The sequence below is a fragment of the Sceloporus undulatus genome, chromosome 2 (genome assembly GCF_019175285.1).
Source record: "Sceloporus undulatus isolate JIND9_A2432 ecotype Alabama chromosome 2, SceUnd_v1.1, whole genome shotgun sequence".
Classification (NCBI taxonomy): domain Eukaryota; kingdom Metazoa; phylum Chordata; class Lepidosauria; order Squamata; family Phrynosomatidae; genus Sceloporus; species Sceloporus undulatus.
In genome coordinates this window covers 7,297,050-7,318,833 of record NC_056523.1, presented here as the reverse complement: position 1 = coordinate 7,318,833, position 21,784 = coordinate 7,297,050, and the positions used below count along the sequence as shown (strand labels likewise).

Genomic DNA, 21,784 nt, shown 5'->3' with positions numbered 1-21,784 from the left:
ACTGAAATTCTGGACCAGGTCAGAATGCACAAGGAAGCCATTGAAATCCACAAACACTTGGACAAGTTCAACAGGACAGAGGAAACCCTTAAAGTAAACAAAGTTTGGCTACCAGTCCTGCAAAATAGCAAAATCAGCACTCAGCAAATGCAAATGAGAAACTCCTAAGGGTCAGAGGCTTTCCCAGCAAGCAATGATCACCAATTAGCAGGCACTAATCCTCTTTTGCACATCCTCCCACCCTGAGGCCCTGCCATCAACAACAGAATAATACAGATTACCATGGGAATCCCTCCTCCTTACACAGGCTCACACAGTGTGTGTGTGTGTGTGTGCGCACACACACACACACCCTTTTCTAGGTCAGCATTCTCTGAAGACGCCAGCCACAGATGCTGGTGAAACGTCAAGAATAAACTCTTCTAGAACATGCCCACATACCCTGAAAAAGCCACAAAAAACTATGGATGCCGGCCATGAAAGCCTTCAGTAACCCCGTTTTCCCTGCAAAGGAGCCTCATAACAGCCCTGCGAGGGAGGCTGAGTTGGAAGGTGGCACCCTGAGGATGTACATACCTGAACTCCTCTGGCCCAGAGCTCTGACTCCAGGATCCTATCTCCTCTCTGCAGAGTGTAACCCAGATGGAAAGACAGCACAAAGGATGAGGAGATTGTGACCCATGGAGAAAAGACCCTCACCCTCAAGCCAGATGAAGCAGTTGCCTCAAGCAGCAGAGACTGACATACATGGAGGAGATTTGAAACAGAGGTTTATCCACAGATGATGGGGTGCCCGCTTCCCCTTTGCTTCAGGCAGCAAAAGGTCTTGTAGGCAGTGAGAGAAGATTTAAAGTGCATCACCATTTCTGCTTCACAGAGATGTAGTGAAATGAGAGAAAGGAAAAGGAAAAGCCAAAAGAGCAGGCAGGGAATTCTTAGGGATGAAGCAAGTGGAAGGGAGCTGCACTCAAAATGTGCCTTATGGTCTTGGTTTGTGGCTAAGGAAAGGAAAACATACACACACAGCCTGCCTATCCTTGTCTTTTTTTCTTTTTTCTTTTTTTGGAGGGGGGATAACTTTCTGTCCATAGACAAGAACCACTTTTCAGTTTGGATTTGGTTGTAAAACATTTCTCAAAAGTGTCTTCAAGGCAGCTAATTCACAGGATATCTTGTTTTCTTTGTAGGCCTCAGGCTCCCCAGTAATTTCATCTGAGGCAGAATCTCGTAAAAGAAGAAAGTGCTTTTCTGGTGTGTTGGAAATAAGACTCAGTCTGTCATAAGTTAAGGAAAGGATTTCACGCTCACCAGGCCGAGTACAGAAGAGAAGAGCCATGCATTTTTTGGGAAGAGCCATGCAAAGGAGCTTGGGAGAGAAGATGCTCAGTTCTGAGGTCCAGCGCCAGCACTTCAGACAGTATGTCTATCAGGAGGCGGCTTTGGGCCCCCGAAAGGTTTGCAGCCAGCTCCACAATCTGTGCTGCCAGTGGCTGAAGCCAGAGAGACACACCAAGGCTGAAATGCTGGACCTGGTGATCCTGGAGCAGTTCCTGGCCATCCTTCCCCCAGAGATGGGGAGCTGGGTTCGAGAGTGTGGAGTGGAGACAACCTCCCAAGCAGTGGCCTTGGCAGAGGCCTTCCTCCTGAGCCAGGTGGCAGAGAAGAAGCAGGGAGATAAGCAGGTGAGGTCACTTTATCCTGGTTAACATATGAAAACATGAAAACTAAACTACAACTTCCCATAAAGCATTTACAGCCGCGGCCCCTAAATTATAGAACAACTTACAGGAAGAGATCCGTTTCATTACCACCTTAGAAGACTTTAAAAAGGCACTTAAGACAGATCTCTTCCGGTGGGCCTATCCACCTGACCTTTTATAGCTGATTTTATGGAACATTCCTGCTCAGACTTGATAGCATGGAAAATTGATGATGATTTGGCCTTTTTAGTGATTGGTCGTAATATTGCTGTTGTTTTTGTCAGGACCATGGTAGACAGGTCTGATAAAATGACATGGATGTGGCCATTAGGGGGAGCTGTGGTGGAACATAGTACAGTTCTAGTGGCAGATATATGTGACAGCATTTTAAACAGTGCATCATTGGAATGTTGATGCCATTCTCAACTGTCACTGAGTAAGAGTGAGACAGTTGGTGCCTCAGAGTGGGTTGTTACTAGTGTGGATGGTGGATGGCCTCGATGTATATATTGTTATACTCAGTGGAACTTCTTCTAAGAATAAAATCCTCATCTGAGACAAGTTGACAGTGTCTCTCTGCTCATTAAGAAAGGGAGAGGTGTTTCTCCAGCTCACAAGTTGCTGACTACAGCCACGAAGGTAGAAAGTCTGGTGCCAAACATTGACGTGTTGCCTCATGCGCTGCACAACATAAAAAGCATTTTAATGGTTTTACTGGCTGTATTTTTAGATAATTTTGTATTGTATTGTGGTTTTTAATTCTTTGCTGTAAAAGGAGAGGTGGGAAAGACAAATAAAATTTATTATTATTATTAGGTATCATCAGTTTTTTGGGGGGGGCAAGGGGTTTCTAAAAAAAATCAGCAAACCAAACTTTCTTAAAACAGTCATAAAAGAAGGCCTGCTGGTCAATCAAAAGGAAGATCAAGGAATAGGGATACAGCCTGTGTTGGATGGGATTGTCTTTCCCCAAAAGACACAGTTTGCTGCCAGATTGCTAACTGGGTTTGGTTACAGGGAACCCATGACTCCCTTTTTAAAAAGCTCTGCTGGTTCTTGGTTCAGTTTCCAGCCACAATTCATGGCTTTAGTTATGTTGTGTAAAGCAGTGGTACTCAAAAGTTTTACTCTTGGGACCCCACCTTATGTGTACATTCAGATGTCGCCCTCCCATATAGCATGTAAATAAAAATATTTTTCTTATTTAGTGTGTTTATTTTCATTCTCGCATTCATGTATATTCATAAATTTACATTTTATAAAGAAAAACATTGTTCAAATTAGAACAGCTTTATTTAAGTAAATCCAATCCAATATTTAACTTGATATATGTTAAAATTATACCAATTAAAAAGTTTGGGAAGAGAAGGAGGAAGGATTAGGGCCTCCAAGTCTTATGCCTCCATTGAGCTCCATGCCCCACAGTTTAAGAACCACTGCTGGTAAGCTCTGACTGGCCTTGGTCCAGGCTTTTAGTAGGAGTGTATTTTCCTTTTCCAATTTTTTTCTTTTTTATTTTACCACAACTTAAAATAACATCATCTTCAGTTATATAATATAGTTTATTATATGCAACAGGTGGTTATGCAAAATGACCCCCAATAGATTCTTTGTTCGTTTGACTTCCCACATCCCTACAATAATGGGCCCCATACCTACCTATCATCTTTTTGACTTATTTTACACAATATAAAAGAGCAAACTGAAAATAGACGAAAGGAAAAAAAAACACCTATAGAACATTTACAAGGACATATCAGTCTAAAAACAGACATTTTAAAGTCAAAACACTGTCATATAGCTCCTTTTACCCAGTAAATAAGACCTCCCCCCACATCCTGTAGTTTGGGTTATGCTCCTCCCACTCACTCCAGATAGGCAGGAAGTAAAAAGAGAGAGATCTTCTGGTGACCATACGTGGGTGCAGCTAACCCTAGAAGGCCAGTCTTGTCCTGCCTGTCACTCCTGTAGGATGTGTTTGCTATTGCTCTGCAACTTCCTTCTCTTTGCTTCTCTTGCTGCCTTGGAGGCATTAAGAAAGATTTAATATGGCAAGGGCTCCCAGGATTGGAGAAAGGTCTTGGCTGTGCCAATGATTCTCACTCTCCTCCAAAGCTGCCCCCTTTCATGGTGGGAGCATAGGAGATTTCTGCAAACAGCTTTACAGAACATGGGAGCCATGGGAACAGATGGTGAGAGGTATCCCCTCCATGGCTCTGTTTCTCCACATCACCTCTGCCTAGCCCGTTTTGGGCCAGGGATTAGTGAGGAAACTGGCCAGAAGTTATGGAAACTTCCCTTCTCAGCATCTCTGCCCAGCCCATTTAGGGCCAGGAATCAGATGACAGGCCAGCCAAAAGCCATGGCAAAAAGATTCTTTGCATCACCTCTGCCCAGCCTGAAACAGGGCCAAGGTCAGAGAGGCAAGCCATCCAGAAGACACAGGAGAAGGGGTGAGTACCAGGGGCCCTCTCTCTCCAGCCACTAAAGAGCCTTTGCCAGATCTAATGCCATTGCTCAGGGCAGGCACTGCGGGCACTATGCCTAGCATAAGGTTTGGGACTCTGCCAGGAGGGCAGATGGGGGAATAAGCTCTTGGTCTCCCCCTTCCTTCCCATCTCTGGACCCAAAGGCACCCAGGACCCCAACAGTTATGGGAGATCCTATTGCAACCTGATAATCACATGGTGGTGTCACCAGGGCTCCTGCACATTCCTTTTAAATTCTTATAATGAGATGGCGTGGAAGGAGACAGAGGACTCTCCCTCTACATTGTACAGCCACCATCTTGGCCGCATGGCTGTAAAGGAAGCAGGGGCTGAGGCTTCCAACTCTAAAATGGTCTCTTTTAGCTGCCACAGAGCATCCCACAAGAAAAACAGAAAATGGCTTCATGTTCTCACCAGAGAGAGCATGGCCTCTGCCACCTACTTCTAAACAGAAGCTGGAGGGCCATCTCTCGGGTATACTTTGACTGAGAGATCCTGCATGGCAGAATGGGGTTGGCCCTTGGAGCCAATCCTTCCAACCCAAGGATTCTATGATTTTCTGAGATAGCACAGGGATACAAATCCTCCTGCGTCCCCTCCGCAAAAAAGGGGGGACCACTTGTGTATAGGATGGGGAGAGAATTCCCTTCACCCCTAATTGTGTTAGGCTGCCCCAAACTGTGGCACTCTTGAGAGAGCAGTTGGGGCGCTTGGCTTCTCCTTTCTATCAGAGATTGTCCTTTCTCAGGAGGGAGACATATCTCAGGTAAATGGGGAGCTATGTGTCACACCAGCCCCCTCTGCCCTTCCCAGCTACCAATGCAAGTGGGAAGGGAGTTGAGGAGCAAGCCAGCTTCTATAATGCAGCCAGGTTACTATAAAGCCTGTCTGAAATTGAAAGGGCTAAGCTTCTAAAACCCAGCTTCAAGTTGGGGCTGTTTCAAACATAAATAAAACAAAATGCCCTGTGAATAGGGCTACACTACAGGCCATATGCAGCTATCTACCCATGATTAGAAATGGTCTTCAGTGACTGCTAACTCAGGAAGTTTCCTCACTGCCTGGAGGAAGCTACTGCCCAGGCAGTCTCTCTTGATAGGGCAAATAAAGGAGAGGAGAGCCCCCACAGCAACAGGTCTGAGGGTTCAGATTAACAAGAGATACTGGTTAACCTTTTCCAGTGTTCATTTTATTACTGTTAGCCCATGAGGTTGGAGTCTGCACAATATTTATTCTTCCTCAGGGTTGCCCTGTTTCTGGTCATCCCCTCGCCCAGCCTATTTTTACCAGGGCAGAGGAGATGCCTGGAAACTAATTCAACAAGGGAAGGGGCTAGCCATAAATGCCACATGATGACTTTTCTTCCCTCATCAGAGGCCTCCACCCCTGCCTCCATTAGGGCCAGAGCCTCTTTGCCTTAGTTGGGACAGCCTAAGGCACAGGATGAGCACATGGTTCTAACCTCCCTTGTGCAAACTAGTGTTGGCCTTAGCACTTCTCAATAAGAGCAAAGGGCTTTAACAATACAGATTTGTTTAAAGTGTAAGAAACAGGGGAACTCAAGCAAGGAGAAATATACTTCCCTCCTCTGGTCACTCAGTGGATTTGAGGATCTTTGAGAAAATCATCTCATATGGGGTGATAGATATATTGGATTAATGTGATCAACCAAGCTCCACTTTAGTGGCAAAAGGGTTTAGTCCCTGTTATAAAACACAGGGAACTTCAGTCAGCCTCAGGAGAGCTGGCTCCCCTCTCTTTTCCTTCTTTCATAGAAGAGATGTCTGTTAAAGGGAAGAAACAAAAATACAGTTTCTTCTATGAGATGGTTCTCACTAATACAGGGGGTTAAGGAAAATTCTTAATCAGAAACAAACAGACGAACAGCCTCTTCTCCATCCCAGGAGAACCCCCCCCCTTCCCCCATGAGTGTTTTTAAAACAATAAAAACAGGTTTTTCTGCTAAGGGGTTGCTCCAAATCTCATGTTGTTGCATGTTGTGCAACTCATTCTGGCAGCTGTTATTTAATATACACTTCTCCCACCATATTCGCTAGGGTTAGGGGCAAAAGACCCCCATGAATATGGAAAACCCGCAAATAACAAAAACACCATGTTTTTACCTGAGAGGACACCTCTCTAGGAATCTCTAGGTCCTCCAGTGCAACTCTGTGGCCAACGTCCAACAGACACTGACTGCACTGGAGAAGCTACAAATGCCTAGTGAAGTGTTCCCTCTAGGAATCTCTAGGCCTTTCAGGGCAACTTTTAGTTAAAGTTAACCATAGAGTTGTGCTGGAGGACCTAGAGATTCCTAGAGAGGACATATTAATCAAATCCGTGAATAATCAAATCCGCAAATATCAAAGCCACAAATATGGAGGGATGACTGTAAAATAATACGCTAATATTTCTTTTCTATTTGAGTAGGGATTTTGTTCAACATATTCAGTAAATAAAATTCTGGCTTCATTTCAGATTTTACCTGTAACATTGTTTCAGTAGATACGTGTAGCTGCTTCCAGTATCCTTTCAGTTTTGGGCAACTCCACCAAACATGAAACCAGGAACCTATAGCCTATAGTCAAATGGTATTTCCAACAAGCATTTGAATATGTTTTATAAATCTTCGCAATGTGTCAAATGCCATCTCTGTTCCATATTCAAAACATTTTCTTTTCCATTTTGAGATTTGGTGATTTTTTGAGTTTTGTTTCTGGCATACTTTCAACTTTCTATGTCTATATTTTGATCACAGCCTGATGCCCATTTAATCATCACATCTGATATCAAGTTTTCTCCTTGTTCATAATAATTCTCGCCTCTCCCAGTTGGATCGAGGCAGGATCACATCCTAGTATAAAATACAATACAAAATGAAGTACAAGAAGTCAATAAAATTCATAGAAATTACCAATTAAAAACAATATCACAAAGCGACAGTGAAGCAAGAATGTACTCATCCTATTCAAGGAGGTGGAACTGTGTCTTACATGAGGTCGGGTGGATATGCTCACCGGAAGAGCTCCGTCTTAACTGCCCTCCTGAAAGTTTCCAGGGAAGTAGTAAGACGGATCTCCTCTGGGAGACTATTCCACAATCTTGGAGCAGCTATAGTAAAAGCTCTTTGGGAAGTTGAGACAAATTGAGTTGTTGTTAATTCTACCAGATTCTTCCGTTCTAAGAGTGCGTTGCGGATTGTATAATTTCTCAGGAGTCTATATAGTTTTGTTACTCTCTTCAGTTCTGGACTGAACCATATCGTATCTAGTTGTGCCAAATCTTCTACAAATTCTTCTATCTTTTTATCCATTTTAAATTTTTCCTTTAGTTGAGTATATAACAGCCAATGTATTCTAGGATCCAGTTGCATCAATTCCCCAATTGATTTCATTTCATATTTATTAATTCCTGATTTAACTAAAATATTTTTATAGGTAAGCCATATGTCATTTAGTAGGAGTGTAATTTCCACATGAATGTGCTCCCCTTCAGGCACCACCATCCTCATGGTCATATCTTATGGGGATAGAGCCTTCTCAGTGGCTGCTCTTGGGCTCTGGATCGCCTTTCCTGAGGAAGTTAGACTGAGTCCCTCGCAGATGAAAACTTACTGAAACCCCTTTTAGTGAGGTTCTTTTCTGTTGGTTAATTCTTGCCTTTTATTATGTTGTGATCTAATGGTTTCAGTTATATAGATTGCATTTTAACTAGTATTTATCTATGTATTTATATTTGTGTTTTTCCTTGTATTTGTTCTACTTACTATGAACTACTGTCATATCCAATTCCCTCCCCAGAAAAGGATACAAATAAAATCATCATCATCACCATGATCATATAAATTTAGCCATCCCATCCCAGCTTTTATCTGGAAATCATCTAAAGTAAAGATGATGCACCATAAAGTCTTTTCCTAATCTTGTATTTTTCTAATTCTTCCCTGCTGCAGGACTTGTTTGAAGAAGAAATGCCTGAGGTAGAGAAGTATCCTTCTGAACCCAGTCAAAGGCAGCAGCCCAAGTGGATCACGCAGGACAGAGAAGGAAGGTTCTCCTCAATAAGTAAGGGCTAAGAGGGTAGTTTCCTGCTTGACTCTCTTATGTATGTCTGAAATATCTGGGCTTTATGGCTTACAGCACTTGAACTATTTTATATAGCCTAACCAGCACTTTGAAATTAGAAGCATGCCTCAGTTAACAAAGTCTCTGTGATATACTCCACACCACAATCTACTCCTATTCCGGTCTTTAACATACAGTAGCGTGTGTTTGTGTTTTGAACACTCAGGCCAAGCAGTTTTTTCAAACAATAATAAATGTTTATTTGAATAATAGAAGTATATTAAGTATCTTTGAAGTACAGTTGTTATTGTATCTTTACTTGGCAAATTAGTTACAGATATCTCACTACTCTCTCTCTCAGTAGTAAACCAAAGTCAGCCACTCAGGCTAGGATATCCCTCAGGATATCAATCAACCGAGACCCCTCTTCCAGAGTCTGGCTAACCCCGAGTCTCACTACAAGACTCTCAATTGGACTACTGTCCCTTCTTAAGATCACTAGACCCTCTCTTGGTCTGTAATCAAAACCCATTCTGCCAAATTATTGTTCCCTCAGGAACTCCTGGAACACAGTCCTCTCTTGGACTCTACTGTTCCCCAACTGAACATCAGCTTCATCTCTCAGGATTCCAAACCCTAACTGACTACAACCAACTGCCAAGCGGAATTTTCAAACTCCTCAGCCAGCACTTGATTGGCTTAGGGTCTCTGGCTTCTGATTGGCTGGTTTGTGAGTCAGTTCATCACAGTCTCTGACAGTGAAATATATTTTAGAAGGACTTTTTATGCCGACCCATTCTTCCTTTTTCTTCTAATCCTCTGTGTAGCTAGAGTTTTATTTATTTTGTTTAGTTTTATTTTGGCAACATTGGCACAGAGGATATAGAAGGCGGATTGGAGAACCACCGACTTGCAGTATCTAGTTAAGTTAGCATGACTGCAGAAAACAATGCAATAAACTTGATCTAGGAATGAGTTAAATTCTGTACTAGCCTGTCCTATTGTAGTGATGCCTGCCTACAACAGGCAAGCTAAATTTTAGCTTCCACCAGGTTCTTTTAAGGAGCACCAAGAGAATAGAAGGGTCAGTGTTTTTTTTAGGTTCTCCTGGAACAGAGTAAGCTCTCACCTTTTGCCACTCTACTCAGAGAAGGGCATTTTTCCTTTTTTGATAGGAGATAATACTGTATCTTAAATCTTGCCTTTACATCCTACATACATTTTCTTAGGCATCTGCTCTACATTACACAGCCACAATTTACCATAGTCCTTTCCTTTAGGATGACAAACAATTATGCCTGCTGGATTTTTTAAAGTTTTTAGACATCTTTTTCCTTTGCTTAATTCTTTATGTCCTTTCATAGAATCATAGAGTTGGAAGAGACCACAAGGGCCATCCAGTCCAACCCCCTGCCAGGCAAGAATTCTCAGTCAAAGCACCCCTGACAAATGACCATCTAGCCTTTGTTTAAAAATCTCCAGCGAAGGCGACTCCACATGCCCCTAAAATTTATACTTGACTTATACACACAAATCATACCAAAATACCCCCAAACCTGCCCTCGATTTATACATGAGGTGGAGTTATACACATATTTATACAGTAATGCCTAGAAACAAAACTGCTTGGTTACTTCATGCATACCTGTGTATGTTCATAAGGGAGAAAAGATGAATGGAAGGGTTGCTTTAGTGGGATGATATCCTCATTATCAGGCAGCCCCAGAGTCCAGCTTCAGGTCCTGTCTCCTGCCTATACAGGGAAGAACCAGGAACCTGGACTTCTTTCAACTCCACTCCATTCCTTCTCAACCAAATGTTTGTGCATTTTCTGTAAAGTCTGTTAACATTTTTGTGGCTACTTAACTTCCTGTGGGATGCCTGCCTAATTGATTTGAATATATTTATTAACAGTCCCCCCCATGCCAAGTTCAGAATTACTGTGATTCTATGGTGACCTCCTAGTTCTTTTTGTGCATACAGTATGATGTTTCTTGCATGTACACATATAGGAAGACCTTGAAGGAGGAAGAAGAAAGAAGGGTTAATAACATTCTCCTTCCATTTCTGTCCCTCGCAGGAGGTGGAATAAAGACTGAGCCTATATGTACAAGCACATCTCTTCATCCTGATGGACTCAGAACAGCTTCTAGGAGACTAAATCAGGTAAGGAACAGGATCTCAAGTGAGCCAAAAAACGGGTGAACTGAGTGTTCATTTTCTTTGACTGTTCCCTACAGAATTCCCCCCCCCCCCATTGCTTCCATCAAAGATGCCACTTTAAGGGGCATGGCATCCTGTAAGGATTTCAGTTTTCTTGAGTAGTCTGAAGCAATATAATTCTCTTTTTTCAGGTGACCTTTGAGGAGGTGGCTGTGTATTTCACGGAGGAAGAGTGGGCTCTGCTGGACCTGGGTCAAAGGTCCCTTCATCGGAAAGTGATGGAGGAGAATTTTGGGGTCCTGTCTTCTCTGGGTAAGGCTCCCTCTTTCTTGTCATTGAGCAGCTTACAGTGCCGAAGAGTAACCCTGAGAGTACATTATAGCAGGCTGAATGGAGTTTGTTTACACCTTTGCTGATATCTGGCCTTCCCTCCCAGGAAGCCCTTCATTAGCAGAACTTAAGTCAAGATCACTGTGAGGTCTAGGTGGACTCCTTAGCTTGGACCACTGTGTGGGATTTTGGTAGTCCCACAAGCAGTATTACCCCCCCCCCGGGTCTGATCTGACTTCTCCAATTGCCACTGTGGCTCCATCCAGCCACCATTGCCATGAAAGACTGGATTATTTAAGGGCAAGTGGGAAGGCAGGAGAAAGCACAACAAGAGACCTCTATCAAAAAATCCAAGAAATTTAAGCTAATTTCAAACTGGGATGCTGTATGGAGAAAGAAAGAACATAATACAGGAACAAGAAGAAATAAAAAGATGCTGAAGACAATACACAGAAGATATATACAAAAGAGATGAGGGAATGTATGATATCTGGAATGAGGAGCCATATGAAGACGAATCCCAATTTCTAAGAAGTGAAGTGGAATCTTCAATAGAGGAAATTGGGGGGGCGGGGGGAATCAACAGATGATATCCTAATTGAGCTGCTACATTGCCTACAGACAGATGCAACCTTAGTGCTAACTGATATATGCCAACAAATATGTAAAACAAAGTGGTGGCTGACAGATTGGAAATACATACATACCAATCCACAAGAAAGGCGATACAAAACACTGCAGCAACTGTAGGGCAATAGCACTAATCTCACATGCAAGCAAAATAATGCTCAAAGTTCTGCAGCATAGACTCCAATCATACATGGAGAGAGAAATTCCAGAGGTGCAATCAGGATTCAGAAAAGGAAGGGGCACTAGGGACCACATTACAAACACACAATGGCTAAAGGAACGCAGTAAAGAATTCCAAAAAAGAATCAGCATGTGTTTCATAGACTACAGTAAAGCATTTGATTGTATAGATCACGAAAAACAATAGAATGCACTCAAAGACATGGGGTGCTACTACGTCTGATAGTCCTGTTGAGGACTCTGTACCAAGGACAAGAGGCCACCATTAGAACAGAATACAGGGAAACAGAATGGTTCCCAATAGGCAAAGGGGTCAGGCATCCTTCACCTTATTTTTTTAAAAATATATGCAGAAAACATCATAAGAAGAGCAGAATTAGAATCAGAAAAAGGAGTGGTTAAGAGAGGAGGAGGCAACATTAACAACCTCAGATATGCAGATGACACCATAATATTAGCAGAAGACATTCAGGAACTGGAACAGTTAATAAGGAAGGTCAAAGGTGAAAGTGCAAAGGCAGGTCTGATGTTGAACATAAAACAAAGATAATGAACACAGAAGAAATACACAAATTCAATCTTGACAATAACAAAATTGAAATAGTTAAAGAATTCCCATTTCTAGGATCAAACATTGACCAAAATGGAGACTGCAGTCAAGAAATAAGAAGAAGACTAGGAATTGGAAGAGCAGCTATGAAGGAAGAGATACTGAAGAGCAAAGACATACAACTGAGCACCAAAGTCAGAATCGTTCAGGCCATTCTATTCCCAATGATCATGTACGGATATGAAAGCTGGATAGTGAAGGAAGCAGACAGAAGGAAAATCAACTCATTTGAAATGTGGTGCTGGCTCCACTCTCATTGAGTGATGCATGACCCATCCTGACTGGATGCTGCCAGGGGTTCCCTCTGCCTGCTCAGATCTATCTTATCCCCACACCACAGGCCTCCCATAAGCATTACATCAGTGTGAAGGTAAAGGACATTCCTAAACCTGAAACAAGTTAACTCGGAAATCATTTACAAAACATGTTCACTAGCGTATTGGCAACTGTACTGGTCTCTATATTATTCAAAGTATCTGCCTCTGAATAATGCGTAGCGTAGTCTACCACAAAGGTACTTATTTCCCTTTCTGATAGCTTTTTGTAAGGGACCCACACTGTCTATGCCTACTGTTTGAAAGACTTGTGAATAACCGGCATAGCTTTGCTTCTTCTTGTCCCTTATAGGCGGGGTACAGACCGCCCAAAAAGGGCAGTCTGCTGACGCCTTGTTTTGCTGTGCAAGGAAGCCGCAGCGGACAAACCACACAGCTCCCTCGCGCAGCAAAAACAACCTACAAAAAGTGGGTTCTTTCAGCAGCACCATTGTGATTCTGCAGTGCGCCAATGGCACACTTGTGACATCACAAGGGGGTATGACGTGAAGACGCTAAGCATCCGTCGTGTCAAAATGGCGGCGGCCGTGTGTACAGGGTGCCGCCATTTTGACGCCCTCATCACATGCTGGGATGAGGCACGTACGGGTGGTGCGCCCTCGGCCAACCCCTAGCACGTGATGAGGTCGCACTATAGGCCCATCTAGATCAGGCCATAGTGCCCATTTTATGGCAGGTGTCACAGATCTTATAAAGCAGATTAATCTGTTGTCCCACTTTCAGCCTGTAGAAATTCTGGCTTGCTCTTTGGGTAGTTCTGGTGATTCCCAGATGACCTTCTAATGTATGGGCTATTTCCATTACTTTTTCTTGGTATTTCGTAGGGACAATTAGCTGATGTTCTTTCCCTCTTTGCTCAGTGTGTGGTTGCCTGAATTTTGTGGCGTCAACTCAATAATTTCTGACTTTACCACATCAGACAGGAGTTCCAAACTTTCATCCAGTTTTTGTTCTTTGGCCAACTCAGATGAGGTTTGTTCATTGAAAGAACAAAGGTTACTTAACTCAAATGGTTGCATGAAGCCCATGTTGACTATTTGTTAATGGACTATCTCTGTCTTTAGGGGTGCATCTACACTGTAAAAATAATATAGTTTGACACCACTTTAAGTGCTTTAGCCAAAGAATACTGGTACTTCACAAAACTACAAATCCTAGGATTCATTAGGATGGAGCTATGACAGTTCCTAAGTGGTGTCAAACTGCATTATTTCTACAGTGTAAATGCACACAAGGTCTATCTTCTCCTCCAATGTCAGGCTTGTAGATTCTTTTGGCCTCTACTGCCAAGACTCTGGTCCATGCTCTGGTTGTCTCACGACTAGACTGTTGTTACCTCCTTCTGGCAGGGCTTCCTCTCTCTCACCTCCATCCTTTAATTTCTGTCCAGCATTCAGCGGCATGCATCATTACATCCGCCCACCGCTCTGACCATATCTCTCCTTTATTATCATCCTTTTACTGGCTCCCCTTCCCCTTTCGTATTCATTATAAGCTCCTGTTGCTGACTTTTAAAGCCCTCCATGGGCTGGCCCCCCCTTATTTATCAGACCTTCTTTCTCCTCACCTTCCCACCCGTGCCCTCCGTTCTGGTAGTCAAGGTCTGCTGTCTCAGCCCAGGATTTTCCCTGCCCTGTCCCAGATTCATCCCTTTTCACTTGCTGCCCCTCACTCCTGGAATCTCCTTCCTCCACGAGAAGCATGAGTCATCACTTCTTTTACCAGTTTCAAAACTGAGTTGAAGAACATCATGTTCAGAGAAGCATTCCCTGGGCGGTGCGCATGCTGGCTCCGCCCGCCTTCTCCTTTGCCTGGGATGGCTGTCCGAAGCAGAGGAGAAGGGGACTGGGTGGAGCGCATGCTGGCTCCGCCCACCTTCTCCTTTGCCTCAGACCGAAGGAAAGGAGGAGGAGGTGGGTGGGGCCGGCCTGAGATTTTGAATAATGAAATTTGCAAATCTCAAGACCACGTGTATGAAGGGACAGCTGTACATGCCTTATTACTTCTCTTGGGGCTTGCCTTCCACGTAAACTCAGAGGCGCGAAAGGCAAACTCATTTATGGGGAGGGTCGACTGGATTACTTTATCTTTTATCAGAACATACAACCCAGCTCCTCTTTTCTAAAGATGCTGACTAGGACCTCATGTAGACATTTGAGATCTCTTTCAGTAACTCCCATCCCTCTTTAGACTGAGTGCTCTTTTCCTATCGCAGAACTTTTACCCCTCCCATACACTTCCACTTTCATAGGGCAGACACCTCATCTGCACAGCCATTCATGCCAAGTTTGGTTGCAGCTTGCTAGGCAGATGTTCCAAAGGGGTCTCCTTCACAGGTGACAACAACAACAACAATAATAACAATAATAATTGAATCTGTTAGGAATGGATCCTAAGGAAAATGTCCAGGTGTGAGACAAAGGTGATGAGGTTACCTTTGGTCAAACAGGAGCCATGATGAGTCAGCATTTGGGAAGAGCTGAGTCACAGGATGTGACATCATCAGAGGCTGAAAAGTGCAAAGTGATGCTGCATGGCGAACTTGTACAGTGTTTGCACAGCAGGAAGAGGCTGAACAAAGTGCCTGAACTTGACACGTGTATATAAGGGGTGGAGTCTCTTTGTACAGTGTGGGTTGATGGTGTTGTGTGTATTGCTAGTAGCTTTGTCGGTGAGAACAACATTTGTATACAGAATAACCAGAAGTCAAGTCTCCTTTGGAAGATATCAGCTTGTTGTCTTCTTTGCTGCTTCTGGGAAAGGGAGAAAGATTTCTCCAGCCTACACAAAGCTCTGTGGCCATCCAGGTGCACAGCTTCAGCGTGGTGCAACGCAGTTCTTACAATCACGCTAACAGAATCTATCATGGGGTTGTCTTAGTAAGATTTGATCAGAGGTAGGCTGTCACTCCTTTCTTCTAAGGCAGAGAGAGTGTTATTTGCTTAAGGCCACCAATACATTTGAACCCTGGTCTCCAGGAATCCTACTCCAACACACAAACTGTTACAGCATGCTGGTTCTCCCTTGGCCCTGTTAGACAGCAAGATAATTTGTCATGCTTTTGGTTATAGAACATTTTTTTCATTGACTGATCAAAATTGGATTAAATAATGATAGAACCTACTTGGTTACATGGACATGTTAGGATTCAAACGTCCAAAGGGTTTTTAAAAAAATATATTAGCACACAAGTATTTTATACAGAAGTTCTGTGTGAACTGCAGAGACCTTGACCGGGGCAATTGAGTGGACCTTGTCTGGCCAATCCCAGGACTAATTTTCACTTGTCTTCATAATTCATTGTTGAAGCATCTCATCCTATCAAAAAACAGCTGACATGGAGGAGAATCAAATATTTAGTGGGTATTCTTTACATCTTAAATTAATTTCATAGATGGATGCTCTAAAGTCTAAAGTGTCAGGACCATGTGGCACACTTGGCCTGGAAATGACATGGATGTGGCCACTAGGTGGAACTGGAGCAGAGGTAACTACAGTTCAAGTGGCAGGTGTGCATCAGTCAGCATTTGGAAGCTGTGCATCATGGGACATCTGATGCAACATTCACAGCAGGTGAAGTCAGCTAGAGGTGCATCATGGAATACAGTACAACATGCGCTGTGTTGCCAATCTGGTGACTTTCACACCAAAATGGGTACTTTTCAGAGCCTTTGGTGTGATTTTGGTGATTGGTTTTAATGGTAATTTTGTGAGTTGAAATAAGTATTTGGTGAGATATGGGGGGGGGGGATTTGGTGAGTTTTGGCCAAACGTTTGGGGAATTATCTTCGAGGCTTGTTGGCAACACTGCTGGGGATGAAACCAGCAAGGTATCATTGGTGGCATGGCTATCACATGACTTCACAGAAGACCTCTTATAAAAAGAAGAGGGTGATTATCTCCGTTGTTTGGGTTGTTGTGGTCGGTGACTGGCAAAGCACTTTGTCTGTATATAGAGCTGTGAATATCCAAGATGGCAGTCTGGTACTTTGTGCGATCCTGTAAACAGCTTGCAACAAGTGATTAAAGCCCTCTTGTTTGAGTGAGAGCCTTGTATTTATTTTTTTAAGCTGGGAACTCAAGGCTAGAGCCTGCATGGGAGGAATTCTTCCTTCTCAGCGTGAAGCCTTTGCAGATGTCTCTCCAAGAGCCTTCTCGTGGCGTCTTGCCTGCGTGGATCAACTCTGCACGTGGTCATAGTGGACACAGCGCGTCTCTCTATGCCCCAACATAAAGTTTATTTATTAAATCAGTACTTCAGACTGTATCACTGTCATGCTGAGGTGTGGCATGAATGAATTTTAGTATCTTGGCGGGGACCATGAGATACGTCTAAACAGAATGCTGAAGCCGGCTGCTGCAGTTGAAGGGTTCATTTACAGAGGATAGGAGGCAAAAATAATTTACAGCAGATGTAGAGCTCTTGGATGAAAGAGGCTTTCGCCTTCTCCAGCTCTCAGCAATACAGGAATAATAATAATAATAGGTTTTATTTATATACCGCCCAATCACTGGGAATCCGAGCGGTTTACAAGAGAGGGGATAATAGACAGTTCCCTGCCCTCAGGCTTACAATCTAAAAGACACAACACAAAAGGAGAAGGGAATGGTGAGGGGGGAGGGGAATGTATTGCTAATTACATTGTTATAATAAATAACACTATTACTTCCTCTCTAGCATAACATATCCTTATGGCACTGTAAACACAGATAATACAGCTAAGCAAGTTTCTCTTCTGACAAAATGACAGTGAAATGAACTCTCCAAGAAACTCACAAGCACCAACCACTGACTAACTACAATGACCCATATACACTCACACTAAGCTGTGCTTCTTAGATTTTCGGCTTCTTGTAATATTGCCTAACCATTGCATCATGCTCATTACCCTTGATGTCCAAGTGCTGTCCCAATGTACATCCGTAGTCTGGCTTCTCTGCTATCTTCATGGATATAATCACCAGATGTCCAGGCCTTTGTCACACATATACACACATAATGGCTTTGCAGTTCTGCAGATATAATACTGTATATCAAGCAGATAAAAAACAACCGACAAGGAAGAATACCAGATATTTAGTGGGTTAAATTAAGTTAATTTCATAGATAGATGCTGTAAAGTTTATTTTTTAAATCAGTACTTCAGACCGTATCACAGCATTACATGATGGCTGTAACAGCTAGGTATTGATCCCTAGTCTCAAGGGACAAAAAAAAAAAAGGGGGGGGTGGGGGTGGGGGTGGGGGAAGAAAACCCTCTTGCTGCACAATTTCATTCTATATTAATGCCATCCAGCACAATCTGTTCTGTCTGTGAGATGCTCCCTTTTCTCCTGGAAGATTTTACTTGAAATGAGAAACAACCCAGACATTGCTTGCTCCAAGGGTTATAATGGGAAAGGAACATCAGAACAGAAAAGCTAAGAGAATTGTGTTTAAGGGGATGGACAGTGGGATGAACTCAGATTAACAGTGGATATCATAACAAAATCCTTAGAGTTGTCTGTTCTAAGTGGTATTGAGAGTTTGCCTTCCATTTTTTTCTTGAGTTCTTAGCAGTACTTTCTCTTCCTTCCAGAGAGTGATGGTCAACTGAAGGAGTATCAAGGAGAAACATGCCAAGCATTGGTGCAAAGAGACCAGTGCAAACAGTTAAATGAGAAGGAAAGAAAGACTGATACTGAAGAGGAGTGGAGGACCACACATCCTTATCAGAAAGGTGATATTTCTGGAATTTCAGTCCAAAGTGGTATTGACTGCTTACTTTCCATTTCTTTCTTGAGTTCTTAGCAGTCTTTCTCTTCCTTCCAGAGAATGATGGCCAACTAAATAAGTATAAAGAAACATGCCAAGCATTGTTGCAAAGAGACCAATGCAAACAGTTAAATGAGGAAGAAAGAAAAACAGACACTAAAGAGGAATGGAGGACCACACATCCTTATCAGAATGGGAGACATTTTTGTCAGAAGACAAATCTCACTTGTCCTAAAGCAACTCACACAAGAGAGAAGTCATTTATATGCCAGGAGCATGGAAAATGTTTTACTCAAAAAACACACCTCATGTGTCATCAAGCAACTCACACCGAGGAGAAAACATTGAAATGTCTAGACTGTGGAAAAGGTTTTACTCTGAAGTCCTCCCTTGCCCTTCATCAAGTAATTCACACAGGAGGAAAACCATTTAAATGGCAAGAATGTGGAGAAAGTTTCAGCAAGAAGGCACACTTCACCTGTCATCAAGCAACACACAAAGGAGAGAAACCATTTAAAGGCCAAGAGTGTGGGAAAGCTTTTTTTCAGAAGACAAAATTCACTCAACATCAAGCAACTGACACAGGAGAGAAGCCATTTAAATGCCTGGAGTGTGCAAAATGTTATACTCAAAAGAGAGAGCTCACCTATCATCAAGCAACTCACACAGGAGAGAAACCATTTAAATGCCTGGAGTGTGGGAAAGGTTTTATTCGGAAAACACACCTCACTTCTCATCAAGCAAGTCACATAGAAGAGAAGCCATTTAAATGTCTGGAGTGTGGGAAAGCATTTATTCAGAAGACACTCCTCATTCATCATCAAGCAAGTCACACAGGACAGAAGCCATTTAAATGCCTGGAGTGTGGAAAAGGTTTCACTAAGAAGTCCTCTCTCACCCTTCATCAAGTAATTCACACTGGAGAGAAAGCATTCAAATGCCTGGAGTGTGGGAAAAGGTTCAGCCAGAAGGCACACCTCACCTATCATCAAATAACTCACACAGGAGAGAAACCATTTAAGTGTCTGGAATGTGGAAGGACCTTTAATCGGAAGACATCCCTCACTCGACATCAAACAACTCACACAGGCGAGAAACCATTTAAATGCCAAGAGTGTGGAAAATGTTTCACTCAGAAGACCTACCTCACTTATCATCAAGCAATTCACACTGGGGAGAAGCCATTTAAATGCCAAGAGTGTGGAAAAAGTTTTATTATGAAGATCGATCTCACTCATCATCAAAAAATTCATACAGGAGAGAAACCATTTAAATGCATGAACTGTGGAAAAGGTTTCACTTGGAAGACTTCCCTCACTCGACACCAACCAACTCACACGGGAGAGAAGCCATTCAAATGCCTGGAGTGTGGAAAACAATTCACCCAGAAGATAAACCTCATCCGTCATCAACCAACTCACAGAGGAGAAATGCCTGGAATGGAGAAAGGGGGAGAAATCACACCAGAGGTTAAAGAATCTTCAGGCTAAATTTTTTAGCTCTCTTCAACCTCCCACACCAATTCCTAATAGAGTTTTAGTGTTCAAAACTAGAGAATGCTGTCTAATGGCAAGGGCTGAGATTGCAATGATGGAAAGAGCTGATAAGTTTGCCAAGAGACAGTGTGAATAGAGAAAACAATACGGGACCCATATTTACTGTATGTCAGTATCGTATTAGTAGAAAATATTTCCATCGTGACATTGGCGTTTGCAATGTTGCAATGTTTTTGTCTGAGGTGGTCAGGATGATAACTTCTGTACTAGAATAAATGTATGAAATAATCTTTGTGTGATTTGATTAATTGTTCCTTGTGCTTTTTATTTATATGTTATATTTGATTTTGCCAGGTCTCTGGACCATAATAAAGAATTATTGTTGCTGTTGTATCAAAAAAACATTCATATCCAGGAAAACCCATCCATATGCGTACAGCATGAAAAGTCTTTCACTTCTTCTTCACCAGTTATGACAGCCACAAAAGGTCTCCCATAGCAAAAAACCAAGAAAGCACATGGAAAGGAAACCATTCAAATTCTTGAAGGGTGGGAATGCATGAAATATGCAGAATTAAAGAATCCAGACAGGAAGAAGAATGTGTAAATGCTTGTAAAGGGGAATAAGCTGTGTCCTACCCTCAAGGGGTGCTTTGTGTCAAAGCCCTTGAGGTCTTTCCCGGGGGACTGACAGAAGGGTCCAGAACAGTTTGAAAACTTTATCACCAGAATGAAAATTCCTTGATTAGATTTGGGACGATCCCTTGATGGTTGGGCAGAAAGAGTAAATATCATTTACTCTTTACATTTGAAAGGCAAAGAGCGATGTGATCAGCAGAGCCATCAGCATTTACCTTAGCTCTGTCTAGGTCTCTGCAAGTTCTCAGTCAGTGTGACTTCTAGATGTGTATTTCTAGTTTCCGCTGATCATCATGACCTTGAAATATGTCCAAATCCAAATTATGAAATCACACATCTCCTGGGCCAGGCAGTGTGTGGCATACAAAGATAATGATTTCCTGGCACACTACACACATTTTAACACTATCTAACCCCCGTCCTCATGGGTGCACCCTTGACCTGTTCATCACATCATTCTCTGTTTCCACATTCATAATACTAATATTTTATTTTTATCCCGCCTGTCCCACAGGTTTTATTTTACTGACCTGCAGGTTGGTTTCCTCTGCCTCTGCCCATGAATGACCACAGCTGTGACTGATTTGCCACCTCATATCTACGCGCAAATCATGATTTTGAATTTGAATTGACATTCTTGCCCACTAATGGCATATATAGCTCTGTCCCTGGCTTTCCAGTCCACCAAATACATCTGACGAATTAGACTTAAGTCTATGAAAGCTCATGCTACCAACTTCTTTCAATTAGTCTCAAAGGTGCTGCAAGATCACTGGAGATACTGAAGCCAGTAAAATATGGGCTAGAGTGATGGTGAACCTTTTAGAGATTGCGTGCCCAAAATCAGTGGCATTCCTGCACCGGGTGTCGCTGGTGGCGGTGGGAGCGGGACTTCCGGGGGAAAACCCAAAGAAAACTCACTCAGTCTCAGGATAGGAATAGCAATCCCTCCTCTGATGAAACTTGCCAAGAAAATTCCATGATGGTTTCACCTTAGGGTCACCATATGTCATAGAATCATAGAGTTGGAAGAGACCGCAAGGGCCATCCAGTCCAACCCTCTGCCATGCAGGAAATCCAAATCAAAGCATCCCCGACAGATGGCCATCCAGCCTCCGTTTGAAGACCTCCAAGGAAGGAGACTGCACTACACTCCAAGGGAGTTTGTTCCACTGTCGAACAGCCCTTACTGTCAGGAAGTTCTTCCTAATGTTGAAGTGGAATCTCTTTTCCTGCAGTTTGCATCCATTGCTTCAGGTCCTAGTCTCCTAGTCTCATCCCCAGCTCCCTAAGTCGTTCCTCGTAGGACATGGTTTCCAGACCCTTCACCATTTTAGTCGCCTTCCTTTGGACATGCTCCAGTTTCTCAATGTCCTTTTTGAATTGTGGCACC

The 21,784-nt window shown here is 42.9% G+C and overlaps 1 protein-coding gene across 1 annotated transcript; it reads left to right on the top strand.

Annotated features, from left to right (window-relative positions):
* Nucleotides 1-432: 432 nt before the first annotated feature.
* LOC121921859 (zinc finger protein 2 homolog) lies at nt 433-20,040 on the top strand. The gene is made up of 6 exons (XM_042450500.1): nt 433-1,682; nt 8,142-8,253; nt 10,334-10,419; nt 10,608-10,728; nt 18,081-18,221; nt 18,314-20,040. The coding sequence occupies exons 1-6, from the start codon at nt 1,335-1,337 to the stop codon at nt 19,744-19,746; spliced, it is 2,241 nt and encodes a 746-aa protein (XP_042306434.1). The 5' UTR covers nt 433-1,334; the 3' UTR covers nt 19,747-20,040.
* The last annotated feature ends 1,744 nt before the right edge of the window (nt 20,041-21,784 follow it).

What these genes read in the sequence shown, in the direction of transcription:
- LOC121921859 (XM_042450500.1), top strand. Translation starts at nt 1,335, where the DNA reads ATGCATTTTTTGGGAAGAGCCATGCAAAGGAGCTTGGGAGAGAAGATG. An exon ending in CTTCTAGGAGACTAAATCAG is followed by an intron (nt 10,420 to 10,607) that starts GTAAGGAACAGG and finishes CTCTTTTTTCAG; the next exon opens with GTGACCTTTGAGGAGGTGGC. An exon ending in CACACATCCTTATCAGAAAG is followed by an intron (nt 18,222 to 18,313) that starts GTGATATTTCTG and finishes TCTTCCTTCCAG; the next exon opens with AGAATGATGGCCAACTAAAT.